The sequence below is a fragment of the Lemur catta genome, chromosome 17, assembly GCF_020740605.2.
Source record: "Lemur catta isolate mLemCat1 chromosome 17, mLemCat1.pri, whole genome shotgun sequence".
In the NCBI taxonomy this organism is placed as follows: domain Eukaryota; kingdom Metazoa; phylum Chordata; class Mammalia; order Primates; family Lemuridae; genus Lemur; species Lemur catta.
The window spans coordinates 6,270,495-6,289,494 of NC_059144.1; the positions used below are offsets into that span (position 1 = coordinate 6,270,495).

The 19,000-nt window shown below is 54.6% G+C and overlaps 1 protein-coding gene across 2 annotated transcripts in view; it reads right to left on the bottom strand.

The window, feature by feature from the left end:
• Positions 1-535: 535 nt before the first annotated feature.
• The window catches only part of ZFYVE28 (zinc finger FYVE-type containing 28), a 65,132-nt gene continuing 46,667 nt past the window's right edge, over positions 536-19,000 (bottom strand). Inside the window, exons 8-12 of one of the 2 annotated variants that reach the window (XM_045528191.1) lie at positions 5,132-5,286; positions 4,482-4,598; positions 3,032-3,136; positions 2,159-2,262; positions 536-1,701 (exon numbers count right to left, since the gene is read on the bottom strand). In XM_045528191.1, the coding sequence (XP_045384147.1) occupies positions 1,570-1,701; positions 2,159-2,262; positions 3,032-3,136; positions 4,482-4,598; positions 5,132-5,286 (613 nt within the window). In that variant the 3' untranslated portion in view covers positions 536-1,569. Of the gene's footprint in view, positions 2,263-3,031; positions 3,137-4,481; positions 4,599-5,131; positions 5,287-19,000 lie in introns of both variants that reach the window. The other variant, XM_045528190.1, reaches the window with a different exon arrangement.

Genomic DNA, 19,000 nt, shown 5'->3' on the forward strand with positions numbered 1-19,000 from the left:
CCAGCCTTGGGCAGCCAGAGATACTGAGCTTCCATGGATGCCCTTCTCTTCTGCTCCCAAAGGCAGAGGGAGCCCCACGTTCTAAAATACTTTCTCACCAGTCAGAAAGTGCCCCATTCTCTGGCCTTCCAGCGCCCACCTCCAGAGGCCCAGGCCTATCGCTGTGACAACGCTGTCTTCTCCAGGGCCCTCCAGGAGGCAGCGCCCAGGCTGCTGGGCAGCGAGGCCCTGCCACCAGGGTCCCCAGGTGGGGTGGGACCCAAGATGGCAAGAGCCAGGGGTCTGAGCTGAAGATGAGAAGAGGAACGAGACAGGTGGGGCACGGAGCCCTGAAGGTATGGGATGGGGCTTGCAGGGAGGCAGGGGGAGACCCCTCCTCTCCTGGGGGATGACAGGGAGCCAAGGCCTGCCCTGCAGTTGTCCCAGGAGTGCAGAAGCCCCCAGCTTCCTAGGCAGCACCCATGTCAGCACGAGCACCGTCGCTTTCCAGACAGAGAAAAAGGAGTCAGCGTTCAGAGAAGAAACGAAGAGCGTCTGCAATCCTTAAATAGATTTATGGAAATGGTTTCGAATTACAGCATTTAGAAAATAAATATAATTTCAATACATAATATTCTCTCCATTATATACTCTCCCCCACAGAAGCCATTTTCTGCATGTGTATTCCACTGTTAAATAGTAATTGCATTTTATCCTATAAAAGAAGCAGTAGGTGTGTCATCTCTAAAAATAAAACTGCAATCATCATTGCAATGTGAAGCCTGAGATTTAAGCCTGAGGAGGTGTCCGTGCTGGGGCCACTCTGCCGTGTCAGCCTGGGTCCAGGCTGCTCTGGGGTCTGAGGAAGTGGGCCAGGATCCCAGGGGGTACAGAGGGAAGGGGGTCGTGGTGGCCGTGTTGGCAGCCCCCAGCGGTCCTGGGCTGCCTGGTGAGCCTGGGCCCAAGACCCTGAGCAACCTCCGCCTGAGGGTCTGTGTGCTGCCCGGGCTCCGCCAGCAGGTGGACAGTGGAGGGCGGACACCAGGCCCCTGCTTACCCAGAGCCCCACCAAGTGGCCTCCCGCACTTCCCCCGCCAAGAAGAAATGAGATGCATGAGGCAGGCCAGCGAGGGTGGGCACTGGGGAAGGCGGTGGGTGGCTGTGGGAAGGAAGGGACAGCCCGCTATTTCTGATTTGGTGAGCGCACGGGAAACCCTGCCTTGTCGGTGAGCCTGCCCAGCTTCCCCTGTGCCTGCTTCTAGATTCACCGGACAGAGAGGCCCCTCGGGGAGGCCACTCTCCTGCACACACCAGGCATAGCAGAGCTCCTGCGGACCAGCAGGAAAGCCCAGCCCACCTGCCAGGCCCCCTGCCACTGGGCTCCCTCTGTGGGTCAGGCCAACCGGTCACCCTGCAGCCGGCCTGGGGTCCCTGGGTGGGGTCCCAGGCCAGGGTGGGTGGGATGGAGGCTCCGAACAATTTGGAAGTCTGGGCAGCCCTAGAACTTGGCAGCTGGATGAGACACAGGGAGACTCTCCTGTCCTTCCTGGGGGTCCTGCCTGGGGGTGGGGGCATGTGCCTGGGACCGTGTCACAGGCCCGCCTTGTCGCTGTAGAAGGGCGTGACGTGGAACATGTAGCAGTGTGTGCACACACGGACAGGCTTCACCTGCCCGTAGCGGGGCAGCGGTGCTGAGTGCGAGGAGCAGCGGGAGCAGAAGATCTAGAATGGGGTAGGGGTGGTATGGGGGTTGGGGGAGTAAGGCGCGGGGCCTCAGCAGCCAGCCAGGCCCCTCCCATCCAGCCCTGGCAGGGCAGGTGGCAGGTCTGCCTGGTCCCCAGCCCTATGGCTGTGGAGCTGGAACCTCCAGGAAACCCTGGCTAAGGCTTCACCCCAGGAGGCTGGGCTCTCTTAGGGGGTCCGAGCCCTGCACCAAGGCCACCAAGGCTACTGTTCACCCTCTGTCCCCTCCCCATCCCTGGCTCTAAAGTGGTCAGGGCTGGACACGGGCACCATCCAGGCTCTGAGGGCCCAAACTTGGGGCCTCTTCACAGGAACCCAGAGACCTCGCCACCCTCCCGGAGGCACAGGTCCTGACTTCCAGAACCTCATGCTGCACCTGTAGACAGGACCCCCGGTGACACTGTGGGAACATCCTCTGAGGAGTGGTCCCACCTACCTTCCCGCAGCTACGGCAGTGGTGCTTTCGGCGGATGACAGTAAATGGAGCTTTGCAGGCAGTGCAGAAGCCGCAGGCCTCGTCTGGCACCCACTCAGGTGGGTCTGTCACAATGAGAGCCGGGGACACATCAGCAGTGGCAGAGCCAGGTGGGCCGGGGGCAGGGTCAGAGGCCTGGCGGGTGCAGGCCACCGCTGATCCCTCTCTTCCTCTCTGTCTTCCCCTAGACCTCAGGTACTGGCTGTGATTTCAGGAAACTGATGGCATCACATGCACCGGTCACTCGTCACAGCTATTGGCAGTGCCGGGCCACCAAACCCCAGGCCGGACACCTGCATTTGGGAAGTGCTGCAGGGAGCCTCCACCTGGGTGACCACACCCTGGCTGTGACCCTCACTCTCCCGAATGGCTCTGGCCGCCCTGTTAAGGCCTATCTGCTGGCGTCCACTTTGGTACCTTTCCCAGACCTCCAGGGACCCAGGGGCCTGTTTTCACATTCTGCCACCAGCAAATTCCAAAGGCCATGGGGAGCCCCATCCCCACAGATGTGCTTCAGTGCCCTGCCCTCATGAAGAAGGCACCCCTAACTCCCATGGCCCCCCACCTGACTCATGCAACCCCCCCAGTGAGGATGCCCCCTGACTCCCACGGCCCCCCACTGGTGTCCCGGGCAGTGTCTGGGGCTGGTTGTGTGCCCACCTGGGAGGGGAGGGGCGCTGCAGCGTGGGAGGCTACCCGTGGGAAGCCTCACACCCAGACAGCCTCTGGGAGGGGATGGGGTGGGGCAGAGAGGTCAAAATGTCCAGAGCAGGCTCCTGGGTGCTCCGCCCAACATGCAGCATGCCAGCCCCCGGCCCAGAGCCTCCCACACACCTTCGAAGTCCCCGTCTCGAGTCTTAGCTGCGAGTTCTGAGGATGACAGGGTCTCCTGGCACAATGCGCAATCCTCCAAGGCCGCACTACGCAGGGTCTGGGTGACTGGCAGAAAAAGGGAGGCCATTGGGGGTGGTGGGTGAGGTGGTCGATGCATGGTCACCTGTCCCTGGTGGATATCCGGGGTGCCTGCAGCAGGGTCAGCTCCCCCAGACCCACTGACAGTCTCGCAGCACACGGAGGGAGTGCCCACAGCGTGCTGATCCTGGCTGGGTCTCTTCCCTTCTGAGGTCCCTTGTGTGCATAGGGTGGTGGGCTCTGAGGCAGGTGGGTGCTCCTTCCCGCACTGCACAAGTGTGGCCAGACCCCCCAGACTGCCAGTGTGAGTGCCCCGTCCAGGGAGTGACCCGAGGGGCTTACAATCCCCAGGTGCAGAGACAGTCTGTGACACTGCCTCCTCTGGAGTGCGATTTCCAGAGGGCAGCCCTGCTGAGAACTCCCTGGCAGAAGGGTGTGATGTGGACTCCAGGGGCTGAGCTCGGTGAACACAAGGCTCCTCCCCGCTGGCAAGAACATGCCCTGCTGGGCCAGGGCTCCAGGACCAGGCAGGCTGTCCCTGGTGCCCAGACCCCTGTGGTGAGGGGCAGCACCCCCAGAACAGGCACCTGAGCCCAGCACAAGGGGCTGGTGGGCAGGGGTCAAACCCCCTGTCCCACTCCAGAATCCTGCAAGGGCCATGGGCCAACCTCCCTGTGCCTAATCAGTCCTTTCCCTGATGCCTACTCCCTCACCAAATAACTGCTGTGTGCATGTGTGAGTGTGAGTGTATGTGCACATACATGCAAGTGTGTGTTGCATGCATGTGTGGTGCACTTATATGTGCTATATGTGCATGTGTATGAGAGTGTGCACTTGTGTGCATGTATGTTTGTGCACTTTGTGGGCATGTGTGCATGCACGTGTGTACACATGCCTGTGTGTGACTGGGTCTGAGAGTGGACTCTTTTCCACTACCCCATAGAATAGTGTGGCCCACATCCCCCCACGACTCTGGGCTGGCCTCTGCTGCAACAGACAGAATTCAGTGGAAGTGATGCTGTGCCAGCCTCTGTGGGCAGTAAGAGTCAGGTTACCTTGCTGCAGTGTGTGCAGGGGGCCAGGAGCCACGTGCTGCTCACAGAAGAACAGTGGGGCTGACCTATCTGCAAACTCATAGGGGTAGAGCCCCTTCTCCAGGCAGGTGGCCTTGCTGGGTGTTTCCCAGGCCCCATGGCTATGCACCCTTTGGTTGCACATTTGGACTGTGGCAGGTCAGCCAGTACTGGGTACAAGCTTGCCTTGGGGCCATGTTTGCCCAGGGCTAGGAGGTTTTCTCAGCACCTCCCCCCCTGGGGGGAGTGGACACAGGTGGCTGGCGCAGGCTCAGAGCCCATCCTGAGTGGGCACTTACCCTTCCTTAACTTTTCCTTGTCATCCGTTTCTGGCTTGGTGGCCATGACCTCAAACAGCGTCTTGAGAATACTTCTCAGGTCACTAGCATAGTTCGTCTGCAGCTGGTCAGCCACGCCTGGGGGAGGAGGACCGTGGTAAGAGTGACAGAGGGCAGATGCAAGGAACTTCAGAGGCTGGTGCCACGTGCTGGGTTGGCTGAGACCAGCATGTCCTCCACTCAATCAGGGAAAGAGGAGACAGCCCAGCCCCGTGGGAGACAGCTCCTTTGACAGGAGTGAAAATGCAGGAGTCAGGAGAAGGCAGGGGCGGAGGGCCGCGGTGGCAGCCACAGCACAAGATCTGCTATGTACATTTGTTCATTTTACCCACAGGTCACAGCTGTCACCGCTAGGTGGTTCTGGCTGAGGGACACTTAGAGAGCCCTGCACTGTGCCCACCCCTGGGCAGCTCCCCCACTCCCACCTGCAGAGGTCCCTTTCCTCCACCTTCCTGTGTTAGGTAGATCTAGCCCTTCTCCAGGAAAAGGAGCAGACCAGGTGCCACTTATAGTAACCTGAGGGAGGGCTGTGCACACCCTGCCAGAGCGCCCGTAAAGCGCACCCCACCTCCCACCCAGTGTCCTCAGCTGTCCAGGCCCAGACCTCGCACCTGAAATGCAGACAAACAGGCGATGGATCAGGTCATGGCTGCCGTGGAACCTGGACCGGATCTTCTCTCTTGTGGTCACGGGGGTGACAGGTGTGGCTGCCAGGGCCGCCTCTGGGCTGGTCTTATCTGAGGAGCAGGAGCCAGTCGTGGGGCCGCTGCACAGAGAAGGAGATACGGTGTGTGGGGCAAGGGTACAGCGAGGGGCTACTGGAGCCTAAAGGTCAGCGGGCTCAGACAGAAATCTGTCCTCGCAGGCCCCCAGTCCACAGGTTGCATTGCCCAATGTTCCAATAACTTAACTTTCAAATGCCATCAATGTAATACGCATGCACCCTTGGGCCAGGTAGGTACAGCAGGGCTCTGAGTCACCCCCTGACCTGCCTTGGGCTGTGCCGAGGCAACCACGTCCACGTCCTTCTGCTGGGTCTCCTGGTGGTGACACTGGTATTAACTCACAAGTCCCAGTTTAATATTATCTACGGACTTCCTCCTACAGGAGATTCACCCCTTCATGCTATCACTAGTGGGCAGAGTGAAAGCCCTCCAAGAAGATATGTCCACCCCCTGACCCCTGGAACCTCTGACCATGACCTTATTTGGAAAGAGGGTCTTTGCAGATGTAATTAAGTGAATGATTGTGAAATGAGATTGTCTTGGATTACCCCGATCGGCCCTACATCCAGTGACAAATGTCCTTATAAGAGACAGAAGAGGAGACACAGAGACAGGGGAGAGAAGGCCATGTGACCATAGAGACAGAGAGTGGAGTGATGAGGCCACAAGCCAAGGGACCCCCGGAGCCACTGGAAGCAGGAAGAGGCAGGAAGCAGCCTCCCTTGGAGGCTCAGAGGGAGCAGGGCCACATTCGGACCTCTGGCCGCCAGACTGTGAGATAGTCGATTCCTTTTGACTTAAGCCACCCAGTTCGTGGCACTTCCTTACAGCAGCCACAGGAAACTAACACATGGCCCTCCCCAGAGCTTCCCTCTCCATCTCCCGGCAGCTGTATCCTCAGTTTTTATTATAATACATTAGCTATTCAGGAGTTACATTGTGACTATATAAACACCATTCACAGTCAAGCTTGTACCACCTCAAGGTGTCTACCTCGCCCAGCTCCAGGAGGTAGGTTCACTGGCCCTCCAATTTTAAAATAATTTAACTTCTATCTTGTCTTTGACTTTTTGTCCCATGTTCTGGGAAATTTCCTCAACTTTTTCTTCCAATTTTACTCTGGAAAGTTTAATTTCTGCTATTAGGTTTTTAATTTCCTGTTCTTACTGTTGTTTCATGGATGCAAAACCTTTTATTTATCTAGAAATATTCATTACAATTTTTTAAAAGTTGCCATTGGCAGCCTGCACTGTCTCTGTTTTCCCTTTTTGGAGGAGTTGGCTGTTTGGCTTGCCTCGTGTTCAGGGATCCTCAGCTACGTCCGTGTTTAAGAGGAGCGTGAGTGGAACAACAGGAACCTTCGCTTTGCTGGTGGGAGTGTAAATTGGTGCAGCCACTTTGGAAAAATAATTTGGCACCATCTGAGTAAAACTGAGCTGCCCACACTCTGCAACCCAGTGGCACGTTGCAGCATGCGCCCAAAACTCTCGTCTTTGTATGTGGGCAGACACCACAGGATCTTCCAGGCAGCACTGGGTGTCTGTGACAATGGCACAGAAAGCCAGCTTGGGTTCTAATCACGCCCCTGCAGAGGGTGCCATGGAGAAGGTGGCCGCGGCCCCTAGCTGACGTGAGCGGACCTCACACGCTGGGGGAAATGCACAGAACTGCCTGTCAGCTTATTTAGGGATACAGCCTCATCATGTAGGACTGTTTGGAAGCACAGCGTTCTGCTCCAGTGGAGTGCGGGAGGACTGGAAGAGGCTGGAGCCACACGGGCTCCCTTCCTTCAGTAGCGTGGGGTGCAGGAGTGTGTGCGCCACTGTTCTGCTCTAACGCATGAATATGCATCTGCGGGTGGCAAAGCAATGGGGGGCTGGGGGGGCTGAGCCCGAGGGACTGGACCCTCTGCTGGGCCCTGATGGTGGTCTGCAGCTCTTTCCTCCCAGGGGACCTAAAAAAGCTGCTCACAGTGGGGGATGGGCCCAGCTGCCCTCTGCCCTGGGAATTGGGTAATGTGAGGAGGTGGGGCCTTCATCATCCAGAGTGTCACCTTCCACTGGATACCCCCAGTCTCAGCTGACAGCCTCCCCAAAGGAACCGAAAGCAGGGCTGGGAGAGATGCTGGCACACCCACGTTCACAGCAGCGTGATTCACGACAGCCAAAAGGTGGAAGCAGCACACGTGTCCATTGGCAGAGCGGCGGATAAACAAAATGTGGTGTGTACAAACAGTGGAATGTTACTCAGCCTTAAAATGGAAGGAAGTTCTGACACCTGCTACAACACGAATGAACCGTGCGGACGTGATGCTCAGTGAAATAGACACAAAAGGACAAATCCTGCATGGTCCCACCTACGTGAGGGCCCTAGAGTAGTCAGGTTAGAGACGGAAAGAATAGTGGGTGCTGGGGCGAGGGGGGTGGGAGTTGGTGTTTAGTGGGGACAGAGATTCCGTTTGGGAAGATGAAAATTCTAGAGATACAAGGGGAGGGCTGCACACACTGCGACTGTGCTTAATGCCGCAGAACTGTACACTCGACAGTGGTTAAATAGTCAATTTTGTTATGAATTTTACGAAAATTTTTAAAATGGGAAGAAAGAGAATCGAGACAGGGAAAGAACAGAGGAAAAGGAACTGAGGTGGAAATATGTAGCAAAGAGGGTGAGATTGGCATGACATTCAATAGGAAAGGTTCAGAGTGTCCACTATTTTTTTTTTTTTTTTTTTTTTGAGACAGAGTCTCACTCTGTCACCCTGGCTAGAGTGCCGTGGCATCAGCCTAGCTCACTGCAACCTCCAACTCCTGGGCTCAAGCGATCCTCCCACCTCAGGCTCCTGAGTAGCTGGGACTAAGACACGTGCCACCACACCCGGCCCAGAGTGTCCATTGCTAAAAACCATTAAACTATACACTTTAAAAGGGTGAACTTTTAGTATGTATATTGTATATCAATAGAGATTTATTTTATAAATCATTTGTATTTAGATATGGTAGCAATAAAATGAAAATGAAATTGATAAAATGATCCCATTGACCATAGATAGCATCAAAAGGATTAAAATACAAAAGAAGGTCTGCCAAGGTGGCTCATGCTTGTAATCCTAGCACTCTGAGAGGCCCAAGCGGGAGGATCGCTTGAGGCCAGGAGTTCAAGACCAGCCTGAGCAAGAGTGAGACCCCATCTCTGCTAAAAATAGAAAGAAATTAGCCAGGCATGGTGGTGCATGCCTATAGTCCCAGCTACTTGGGAGCTGCGGCAGGAGGATCGCTTGAACCCAGGAGTTTGAGGTTGCTGTGAGCTGTGATGGGGTCACTGCACTCTAGCCCCAGCAACAGAGTAAGACCCTATTTCAAAGAAAAAGAAAACAAATACAAAAGAAGTGTAAGATTTATCCACTAAAAACTATAAAACCTTGCTGGAAGAAATTAAAGAGGACCTGAATAAATGGGAAGACAGATGGTATTCATGGATCGGAAGACTTAACATTGTTAAGATGGCAATAATCCCCAAATTGATCTACAGATTCAATGCAATCCATATGAAAACAGCTGCCTTTTTTTCTTGCAGAAATTGACAAGCTGATCCAAAAATCCATATGAAAATACAAGGGCCCCAAAATAGCCACAACAACCTTGAAAAAAAAAAAAAAGTTGAAGGACTCATGCTTGTGATTGGAAATTGGATATGAAGCAATAGTAATCAAGACTGTGTGGCCTAGCATAAGATAGACATAGATCAATGACACTGAGGATCCAGAAATATACCCACATGCTTATGGGCAAATGATTTCCAGTAAGGGTGCCAAGACCATTCAACCAGGGAAGAATAATCTGTTGAATAAATACTCCTGGAAAGACTTGATACCCACATACAAAAGAATGAAGTTGGACTCTTAACTCATATCATATACAAAATTAGCTCAAAATGAATCAAATACCTAAATGTAAGAGCAAAATTCTAAAATTCTTAAAAGAAAACATAGGGGTAAATCTTTGTGGTCTTGGACTAGGCAACAGTTTCTGAGACATGATACCCAAAGTACAAGCAACAAAAAAAAATATATAGATTGGACAACATCAAAATTAAAAACTTTGTGCTTCTTAGGATGTCATCAAGAAAGTGAAGAGACAACCTACAGAGTAGCTTTTGCAGTTACGGGTCTGGGAGGGGTATAGTACCCAGAGGCTAGAAAGAACTCTTACAACTAACTCAACAATAAAAAAGACAAAAAACCCAACTAAAAAATGGAGATGGATTTGAATAGACATTTTTCCAAAATAGATATATAAATGGCCAATAAACACATGAAAAGATGCTCAACATCATTGTCATTTAGGAGATGCAAATCTAAATGACAACAAAATATTATTTTATTTATTAGGATGATTGGAATAATTTTTCTAAAAAACCAGAAAATAACAAGTATTGGTGAGGATGGTGAGGACGTGGAGAATTTGGAACCCTAGTACATTCCTGTGGACTGTAAAATGGTGCAGCCCCTTTGGAAAACAGTTGAATGGATCAACAAAATGTGGCATAACTGTACAATGGAATACATTTTCAGCCATAGAAAGGAGTGAAGTACCGATGCATGCTGCGATGGGGAAGAATCTTGAAAACATTAGGCTAAGTGAAAGAAGTCAGTCACAAAAGGTCGCATACTATATGAATCTATTCACATGAAACGTCTAGGGTAGGCAAATCCGTAGACACAGAAAGTAGATTAGTGGTTGCCAGCGGATGAAGGGAGGGGCATGGGGTTTCTTTATGGTGCAATGAAAATGTTCTGGAATTACTGATGATGGTTGTACAACCTTGTGAACATAGCAAAAACCACTGAATTGTACACTTAAAAAAAAACAATATAGCCGGGTGCAGTGGCTCATGCCGTAATCCTAGCACTCTGGGAGGCCGAGGTGGGAGGATGGCTTGAGCTCAGGAGTTTGAGGTTGCTGTGAGCTACAATGACACCACTGCACTCTACCCAGGGCAACACAGTGAGACTGTGTCTCAAAAACGAACAAACAAAAACAACAGAAGAGTATGTTTTTCTTGTCATCACCTAGCAAATGCACATTCAAGAAATTAGCTCATAAGCTAAAAGTCCATCAACAGTGGATTGATTCAATAAATCAGGTCATATCCCTGTGACGGAACACTGTGGAAGGATAGTTAATGACACTGGAATGGTAAAATATTAAATGAAAAAGGTAGCATTTTTAAAATTAGAGATATCATATGTACATAAATAAGAGATTGGGAAATACACCCAAGGTAAATCATTACTATTATATTTATTTGAATAGTAAGACTACAGATAAGTTATTTTTCAAAGTCTCTTTTATGATCAAGTATTCTTTTTGTGATCAGAGGAATAAATGTCAGTTCAGGAAGAGAGGAAAGTGCATGTTGGCAGCAGATGGCACCACGGGGAGTCTTTTCCCTGAGACAGTAGCCGAGTGGGGAGGCGGAGGCGAGTCAGCACTGCAGCTCCTGCCCTTGGATAAATGCCCTGAAGGCTGAGAGGCCTTTCTGGACGAGTGTCCCATTGCTGGTGCACCTGAGCAGGTTGAGGGCTATGAAGCCTGAAGTTTATAGTGTGTCATAAGAACAATCGATTCTTGCAGCAGATTAAGACTGAAGCCTAGGCCAGCTGGGTGGTCAGTGGGTGGATCCCATCACTGGCTGCTGTCTCAACCCAGAACCCCTTCCATGTTCCTGTTCTGCTGCTCTGCCCTGATCAGCTTGAGGCTCTGGCAGAACAGGGGATCGGGTGGGGAGAGAGCACCAAGGGGCTCCAGACAGGCACTCCGGCCGCAGACAGAAAAACCATGAGGCACTGCCCAAGGGAGCCCAGCTGGGCTGGAAGGGCCCAGGGGGATAAAAGAACAGGCTGCTGGAGGTAGAAGCTGGGACTTCACCTGGAGCCTGAGCTGAGGGTCCTGTCCGGGTGGCCTGTTCCTAGGAGCCATGTGGATGGGTGTCCTGGTCTGTTTTCTGCTGCTGTGGCAGAATACCACAGACCGGGTAATTTATAATGAACAGAAACCTTATTTGACTTGTGTCCTGGAGGTTAGGAAGTCCCAGATGGAGGGTGAGGGCCTTCTGGCTGTGTCATAATATCGTGGAAGGCATCACAACCCCACTCCACTGATAATGAACCCACTACTGCGATAATGGCATTAATTAATCACTTCTTAAAGGCCCACCTGTCAACACTGTTGCACTAGGGATTAAGTTTCCAACACATGAACTGTAGGGGACACAGCCATGGCCATGTTTGGACCCTGGGAGGCCCAGGAACGCTGCCTTGGGAAAGGTGTTGATCCTCCGTGGGCAGTTGATGGACAGACAGGGTGAGGCCATGGGGAGGCCCCAGGGATGAATCAGTTGAACACACCTGATTGCTCCCTGGGGTGTGTGTCCCCAAAAGACTTGGGAGCTGCACACTTCAACAAGACAGAGCTGAGAGGCCCGCCAGTGTCCAGTGGGTCCATCCCCATGGCAAGGACGGAGCCAGTAAGGGTGAGATGTGGCCAGCACTCAGTGCGCACAGGGACAACCAGCCGTGAAAAGCAGCGGCTGGAGGAGGAGGGGCAGCCATCCCACCAATGGCTTCCCACGCCTTGCCCTGAAACCCAAATTCATGTCACCAGCATTATTGACCCAGTGGACTGAGCTTACTTTAGCATGTGCACCTGGATGTCGAAAAATCCAGCCACATGCTGCAGCTGCCAGACATTCCAACTGCTGCCGCCCAGATCCTGCTTCCCGCCACTCTCTTTTCACGGAAGGCAGGGCACATTCCCTGCAAGCACTCCCCTTTGGTCCTTCACAACCTCCCAAAGTGCACCTCTCACACACCACACGTGGAGGACATCGGATTTCATTGTTGGAGTGGAAAATACGATGAGGGGGACTTTGAAATGCTGGGAACATTGGACATATCTGAACTCAGCAATCTGATACAGCAGACAAGGGAGTTTTGCTGAACTTAAAATTTCAATTACAATTGCTTTTTTAAAAAAAGACCGTAGCAAAGCCCAAATGAATCTGATACAGTAATGAATTTAGCAAGCATGCATCGTAGACAGAAAAAAGAACTTTGTCGGCTGGGACGTCTAGGAGTCTGTTAAGAGAGAGCATGTCAACTCGGAAGAACTAAGAGCATCACAAGATCCTTCTCACTATGACATTGGATGGACTTGTCTGTGAACACGACGCCCTTTGCAAAGGCCTAGTGAAGAGAAAAGCAGGAGCAATAAGAGTGATTGACAGCTCTGGAGGCAGGGGTTAAGCGTGCCTGGATGTGGGAGAACTGAAAGCTTGGACGTCTGCACAACCACATACCAATCCTGATAAGCCGCCGAGGGCCCTGAGACAGACGGTGGGCCGGGTGCTCCCTGCAAGTCATCCGCCCACCTGCCCTGCAACATGGACTCGGCACCAGCCACGAGCCAGGAGTTGCACAGCTCAGTACTCAGGAGCTCACGGTCTGACGGCAGAGTGGACAGGTGAGCTGTGACCTATCACACAATATGGAAAGTGTGACAGGTGTCATTATGGGAGGTCAGAGGAGGGCTCCTCCCTTAGGCTGCAGCGGGGTCCAGAGTGTCAGGGGACTTCCTGGAGGGAGCATCATGAGGACAGCTTGAGTGACGGCCAAGAGGCAGGATGCAGCCCCCAGACCATGGGGAACCCCCTCTGGTGACACTGGAGAGGCCGGGGTGGAGACCCCAGGCGAGGCCTCGCGAGTGTGCTCAGGGGCTTGGACCTTGGCCTATTGGTCGGTGCTCTCCAAAGGATGTTCCACAGAGCATGACTCCTGCAAGCTACTGTTGAGAAAAGAGTTTGAGAAACACAGCATGTGTGCTCCATCCTTTCTTGGAGACCCACCATTCACATCAGTGTCAATGTGGTCGACTGAGGGCCCATGTGCTAGGCACAGGGCTCACTGCGCAGGGTCCTGCCCTCGTGTGTGCAGAGGCAGAGGGGAGGCAAACAGTCAGCCTGGAAACAAATGTCCAGAAATGAGCTAATTTCCCATTTGACAAGGAGGTGGAGAGTGTGGCAGGGCACAGTGGTGGCCAGCCCAGCCTGCAGAGGGGTCACTTTGGGGGAGATCTCAGCGATGAGATGGAGAGGAGAGCAGGAGCGTTGGCCTGAGAAGGGGTGAGCAGGCCTCCCAGGTCAGATGTGGATGCTTTTCTGCCCAGCCACACTCAGCCACCCGGCCAGGACAGTCCCATAGTCTTGGACACCTCTGGTCCCCCAGAGAGGGTGCAGCATGGTGGAGCATCTCGTCTCTTCTTATGATGTCTCACCAAGACCTGCCCTGAGTCTGCAACTCACCACAAGGCCTGGCTTTGACTTCCTTTGTGAGTCCTGGGATGGGGAGAGCTGGGGCCCCTTCCAGGAACCAGCTCTGGAACTGTCACAGCGGCTTCGCTCAGGCCACAGAGGGGAATCGGCAGCAGGTTGATCCCTCTTCGTTAACGTGCGCCCTTGAAGTCTAGCACAGTGAGAACTCAGCAGGGAGGCGTGTGTGTGCTGTTATGGGTTGAATTGTGCATCCCCCATTTATATGTTAAAATCCTAACCCCGGAATGTCAAGATGTGACCTTATTTGGAATTAGGGTGTCATTACAGTTGAGGTCATACAGGAGTAGAGGGTGTCCTAATCCATGACTGCTGTCCTTACTGAGGGGAAATTTGGGCACAGACCCACGCACAGGCAGAACTGCATGTGAACCTGAAGCCAGAGGTCGGGGCGATGCCTCTACAAGCCTAGGAACACCAAGGACTGTTGGTGGCCACCAGGATCTGGACAGAGGCCTGGGACAGGTCCTCCCTCACAGCCTCAGAGGAGCCAGCCCTGCCTATACCGTGATCTTGGACTTACGGCCTCCAGAACCATGAGACGACACATCCTCTCTGTGGCTGAAACCGCCCAGCCTGTGGTACCTGTCCTGGCAGCCCCAGGAGCCTAACATGTCGCTCGGACAGCACAGCGGCTACCAAGCCTTTGCACTGGTTCTGGGCAGCAAATATGCTAATTTCTTCTGAACAGACTGGCTCCTCCCCAGCCACTTGCAAAATCATCCTCCTTGGGGTTTAATGTGTGACTCTGTTCCTCAGGAAGTCAGGTGTGCTCATGTGGCAGCCTCTGACTTCAGCCCCAAGCCCCGAGGGAATGAGACAGACTGGGACCACGAAGGGGACAAATGCCCTCCATGATGAGCGTCCTCAGACCAGTTTCTGTCCCTGCGGGGCTTGGTTCACATCTACGGAGGGAACCGATGGAAGAAAGGACTGGGCTGGGACCAGGAGACGAGCTGCCGATCCAGGAAATAATCAGTCCAGGGGGAGGGAAATGGAAGCAGGATGCCAGTGCCACAGCTGGCTGGGGGTCTGCCCGGCCTGCACCCCGGTCATCCTCTGGGCAGGTGCAGCCAGGTCAGAAGCCTCTTCTGGATGCATCATCTAGTCTTGGCACATTCTCTTGAAGCACCTCCAGTGACCACCCTCCTCTGGCCCCAGGGTGGCGGGCACAGGTTGGGGATTCTTCCAGACACCCTGGGACCAGTCACTGCTCCCCCACCGATCCCCGAATCCATCCAAACAGGCAACCTGTGGGGTGCAAGGACAGCAGCCTGCGATTTGCTGCTGCAGGACATGGGCTACAATGGGGACTGTGGGGTGAGGACAGCGCCCCACGGGCACCAGCTCATCACTCTCTGGGGTGGGCTGCACAGTGCCCCCCCCCCCGCCACTGCCAGCGCAGGAAGCTCCTGCTCCAGCCCCTGGGTCAGCTCCCCCCTTAGCGCTAATGAGACCTAACAGCTCTCAGCTTGAAGGGGCCAACAGGCAGCCGGTCAGAGGTCAGCCCAAGCCACCGACTGCTGGCCAGTGGCCAGCACCAGACCCTTGGTGGGGAGCTCACCCCGCAGGCAGATGCCCCAGTGACAGCACAGGGCCACAGCACTCTACAGTGGCAATCGCCGATCCCAGTGGAGCCCTGGCAGCAAAGAAGGGTAGACAGTCTCCCAGGAGACAGGCAAGAGGGGCTTCACATGTGGGTCTGGCCCCCCAACTCTGGCTTGTGCTTCCCACACAGGACAGCATCATGTACGTCAATGGGGAGGGGAGGTGGCAAGCACCCCAGGTGCCAAAGACGTTCCTGCATGTGCCACCATCTGACTGGCACAGCAGCGCCTCAAGGGAAGCAGCAGGCGCTTCACAGCTGTTGGGAAGATCCAGGTGCAGCCTCTCCCTCCCTCGCTGCTCCAGGCAGTAGCTGACCTGGCTAGGGAGGGGCGGGAGGCAGCCTGGGAGGGTGTGGCGAAGCTTCTGGTCACAGACCTGGACCCCTCCTGGCTCAGCCTGCGTGGGGTGGGGGGTATCAGGGTGGCGGGTGGCCCAGGGCAGATACACGAGGCAAAATTGCCCCAGGTCTCAGGGGAGCCCAGCACTCAGGCCCTGCCCCAAGAACCTGCAGCTCCTACAAGACCCCCTGGCAGCTCCAGGGCAGAGGAGCCTCTCAAACAAAAGTCAGAACACAGCTTCTTTGCACAAAGCCCCCATGCCCTGTCCTGTCTACCTCCCCTCCCTCCTGTCCCCTCAACTCACTCCTCTCAGCCTCACTCCTTGCTGTCACAGACAACCCAGGCATGCTATGGCCACAGGACCTTTGCACAGATGTCACCAAGCCCAGAATGCTCTTTATCTGGACACCTCCAGAACCCGCAGTTCTTCTGGGATCTGTTCCAACATCCTCCTCTCAGAGAGGCCTCTCCTGACCACCGGTCACAAACAGACCCCACCCCAGTCCTGCGCTCTTCCTGCCCCTACATTGCGTGACTGCTCCTTCAGCACTCATCTCCCAACACAGCGTGCGTCTCCCTCAGGAGAAAGTAAAGGCCACCAGGGCAGTGCCTGCCGCCCGCTCCGCCCGTGGCAGCAGCCCTGAACCAAAGGCCACTGCAGCACGTGCTAGCCTCGCCACACGTCTCTGCTGAGCAAACAGCAGGAAGTCATTAGACATAGGGAGATTTAGCAGTGGGCTCTCCGCAGGAACGAGCGAGTTCTCCAGCTCTAATGCTCAGCGGGATTAGGGAGAGTCTCATGTTTTGGCCCACTGACCCCTCCTCCTCTTCTGCTGTGTCACATCTGACCCAGCGACTCTTCCAGGAGCAGGGGAGAGCAGAGTGGCTGGAGGCACAGGACCCAAGTATCATGGGCCCCAAACGTGATATGGCCACATCAACCCCAGGACCTGTGACTGGGACCTGTTCAGAAAAAGGTTCTTTGTGGATGTAATTAAGTTAAGGATCTCGAGGTGAGACCATCCTCGAGATTATCTGGGTGGACCTTAAATTCAATATGTCCTTGTAAGAGACAGAAGAGGGGAAGACACAGTCTCAGAGAGGAGGCCATGTGAGATGGAGGCAGAGGGCGGAGTGATCTGGCCACAAGCCAAGGGAGTGCCAGGAGCCACCAGAGGCTGGAAGAGGCAGGACAGATCCTCCCCCAGAGCCTTCAGCTGGAGTGTCACCTGCCACACCTGACCTCAGACTTCTGGCCTCCAGACTGAAAGAGAATAAATTTCTGTTGTTTGAGGCCTCCCAGTGTGTGGGTATTTGGTTACAGTGGCCCCAGGACACTAACCTGAATCGGAATCTGTACTCTGATCCTGAGCCCCTCTCTCACCCATGGGTGATCCTGGGCAGGCTACTTGCCCTTTTTCCACAGAAGGGGACTGGAAAATAGGTGCTGATGGATGCAGGCAAGCAAGACCCACCAGTGAGGTGCTGGCGCCTTGGAGGCCGCGACGCAGGGGAGGCGGCGGCCCAGCAGGGAGCGGAAGCAGTTCATACTAGTAAAGCGGGTTCAAAGTATTCCAAAGAAGCAGTTGTCCTCAATGTAGAATTATGGCTTAAATTGTTTAAGGGTTTGTAAGTTTATAATCAATGTATAAACATGCAGGGAAAGTACTTTGCAAGGAGGTGTTTATTTGCTGAATTCCTCGGGGGGGAGGCAGAAACAACCAGCCTGTAATCAGAATCCCACAAGGGATAGTCACAGTGCATCAGGGAGGGCTTCCTGGGGGAGGCAGCCTGGCTGAGCAGAGGTGTGCCCCACTTGTCCCTGAGTCCACAAGGCCCTGGGGCCCACGTCATCTCCCAGCTGTGGTCATTGAGTGTGGGGCCTCCATCTCCCAGCCACACAGCTGGCTCCCAGGAAGACCAACAGGTGAGACTAGAACAGGGACCCCACCTCTACCAAGGGCAAATCCTGCTCTGTGGAGTGAGGGCATGGGTCAGGTGAGCACCTGCCCATGGGGAAGGGGGACTCAGGACCTGAACTGGGTGATGGGGCCACAGTGGACCAGCAGCACCGGCCTCCAGGGGACCTGGGCTGTCAACAGGAAGAAACCAAGGGGCTCTAGGCACACGGCTGCTGCTCCAGGGTGAGGCCCTGCCATCAGGAAGGGATCCCAGGGCTGGACTGGGGAGTCACAGAAAGTTACACAGTGTGGGCTGAGGCCTCTGGGCATTACCACCTAGGCCATCTAGCGGAGAGCTTAACCTCCCAGGGCCTCAGTTTGCCTGTCTGTAAAATGGGAAAGTGATACTGTCACAGGCAGTGGAGGGGCAGGGCAGGTGGTGCTTTGAGTCCTAGTACTGAGAGGCCCTGGGCCTTGCAACTCAGGGCTGATGCCCAGCCTCCCCAGATGGGTGTGTGTGGCAGAGAGGCAGAGGCTGTGGGCCAAACCTCAGGGCCACAGGCTCCCTCCACCTGCTGTTGTCAAAGAGCTCAGCCCTCCGAGGGTCAGGCAGGAGGTGGGCATTGCACCAGCCCAGCCCCAAAGTGCAGCCCCATCACCCCCAAGCAGGGTCAACACTGTGACAGCAAACCCCAGCCTCCCGGGGCCCTGTGTACCAGGCTCTGGGACACTTGTGCACTCAGGGATCAGGATTTCCTGGAAACATCTCTGGCCATCACTGCAGTGGCACAACCAGGGACCAGAAGTCATGGTGCCTTCCTCACCCCAAGGACAAGCTACAGAACCCTGGGGGACTGACTAGGTTCCAAGATGGGGGAGAACCAATAGCAGACAGTGGACAGGCCTGAGGGAGCCCACTGTCCAAAAGACACCATCCTAGCCTGACAGCAGACAGACAGCACGGCCTCAGCAAGCCCTGAAAGACCCTGTGCAAGATCACTCTGGGAGGAAAGGCCACCCATGCCGGTCTCCCTGGAGCCCGGAGAGTGTGGGCCACGCTCCAGGAGGGAGGTCCAGCAGCTCCCAGTCCTGCTGGCCCCCAGGAGGCAGCCTCCCCTCGGATAAAATTGGGGCTTCAGGGGATCAGATGCAATGTTGCCTGGTGACCGACAGGTTGCAGGTCCTGGAGGTCACTGACCAAGTTGCCATGGTGAACTGTCTCTGCATCCCACAGTCCTCCAATGGGACCTATCTCAGCGAGGCACAGAGCCCACCTGCCCTGTCCAGCTCTGTCCATGCATGAGGCTACAACACTGCTTGCTGACAGTCCCAGGAGACATCCCCCAAAGCCAGGGACCTGGGGTTAGGGGTGCAGGAGAGCCACACCTGACCTGCTCTGGGCCCCAGAGCAGCTGCTGACACAATAGCTCACTGAGTCTTTCAAGAAGTCAGCTCTTCCAGGCCGGCCTCACTCCTCTCCTGCTGCAGGCCTGGGGCCAGGCTAGGCATCACCTTGGGGTATT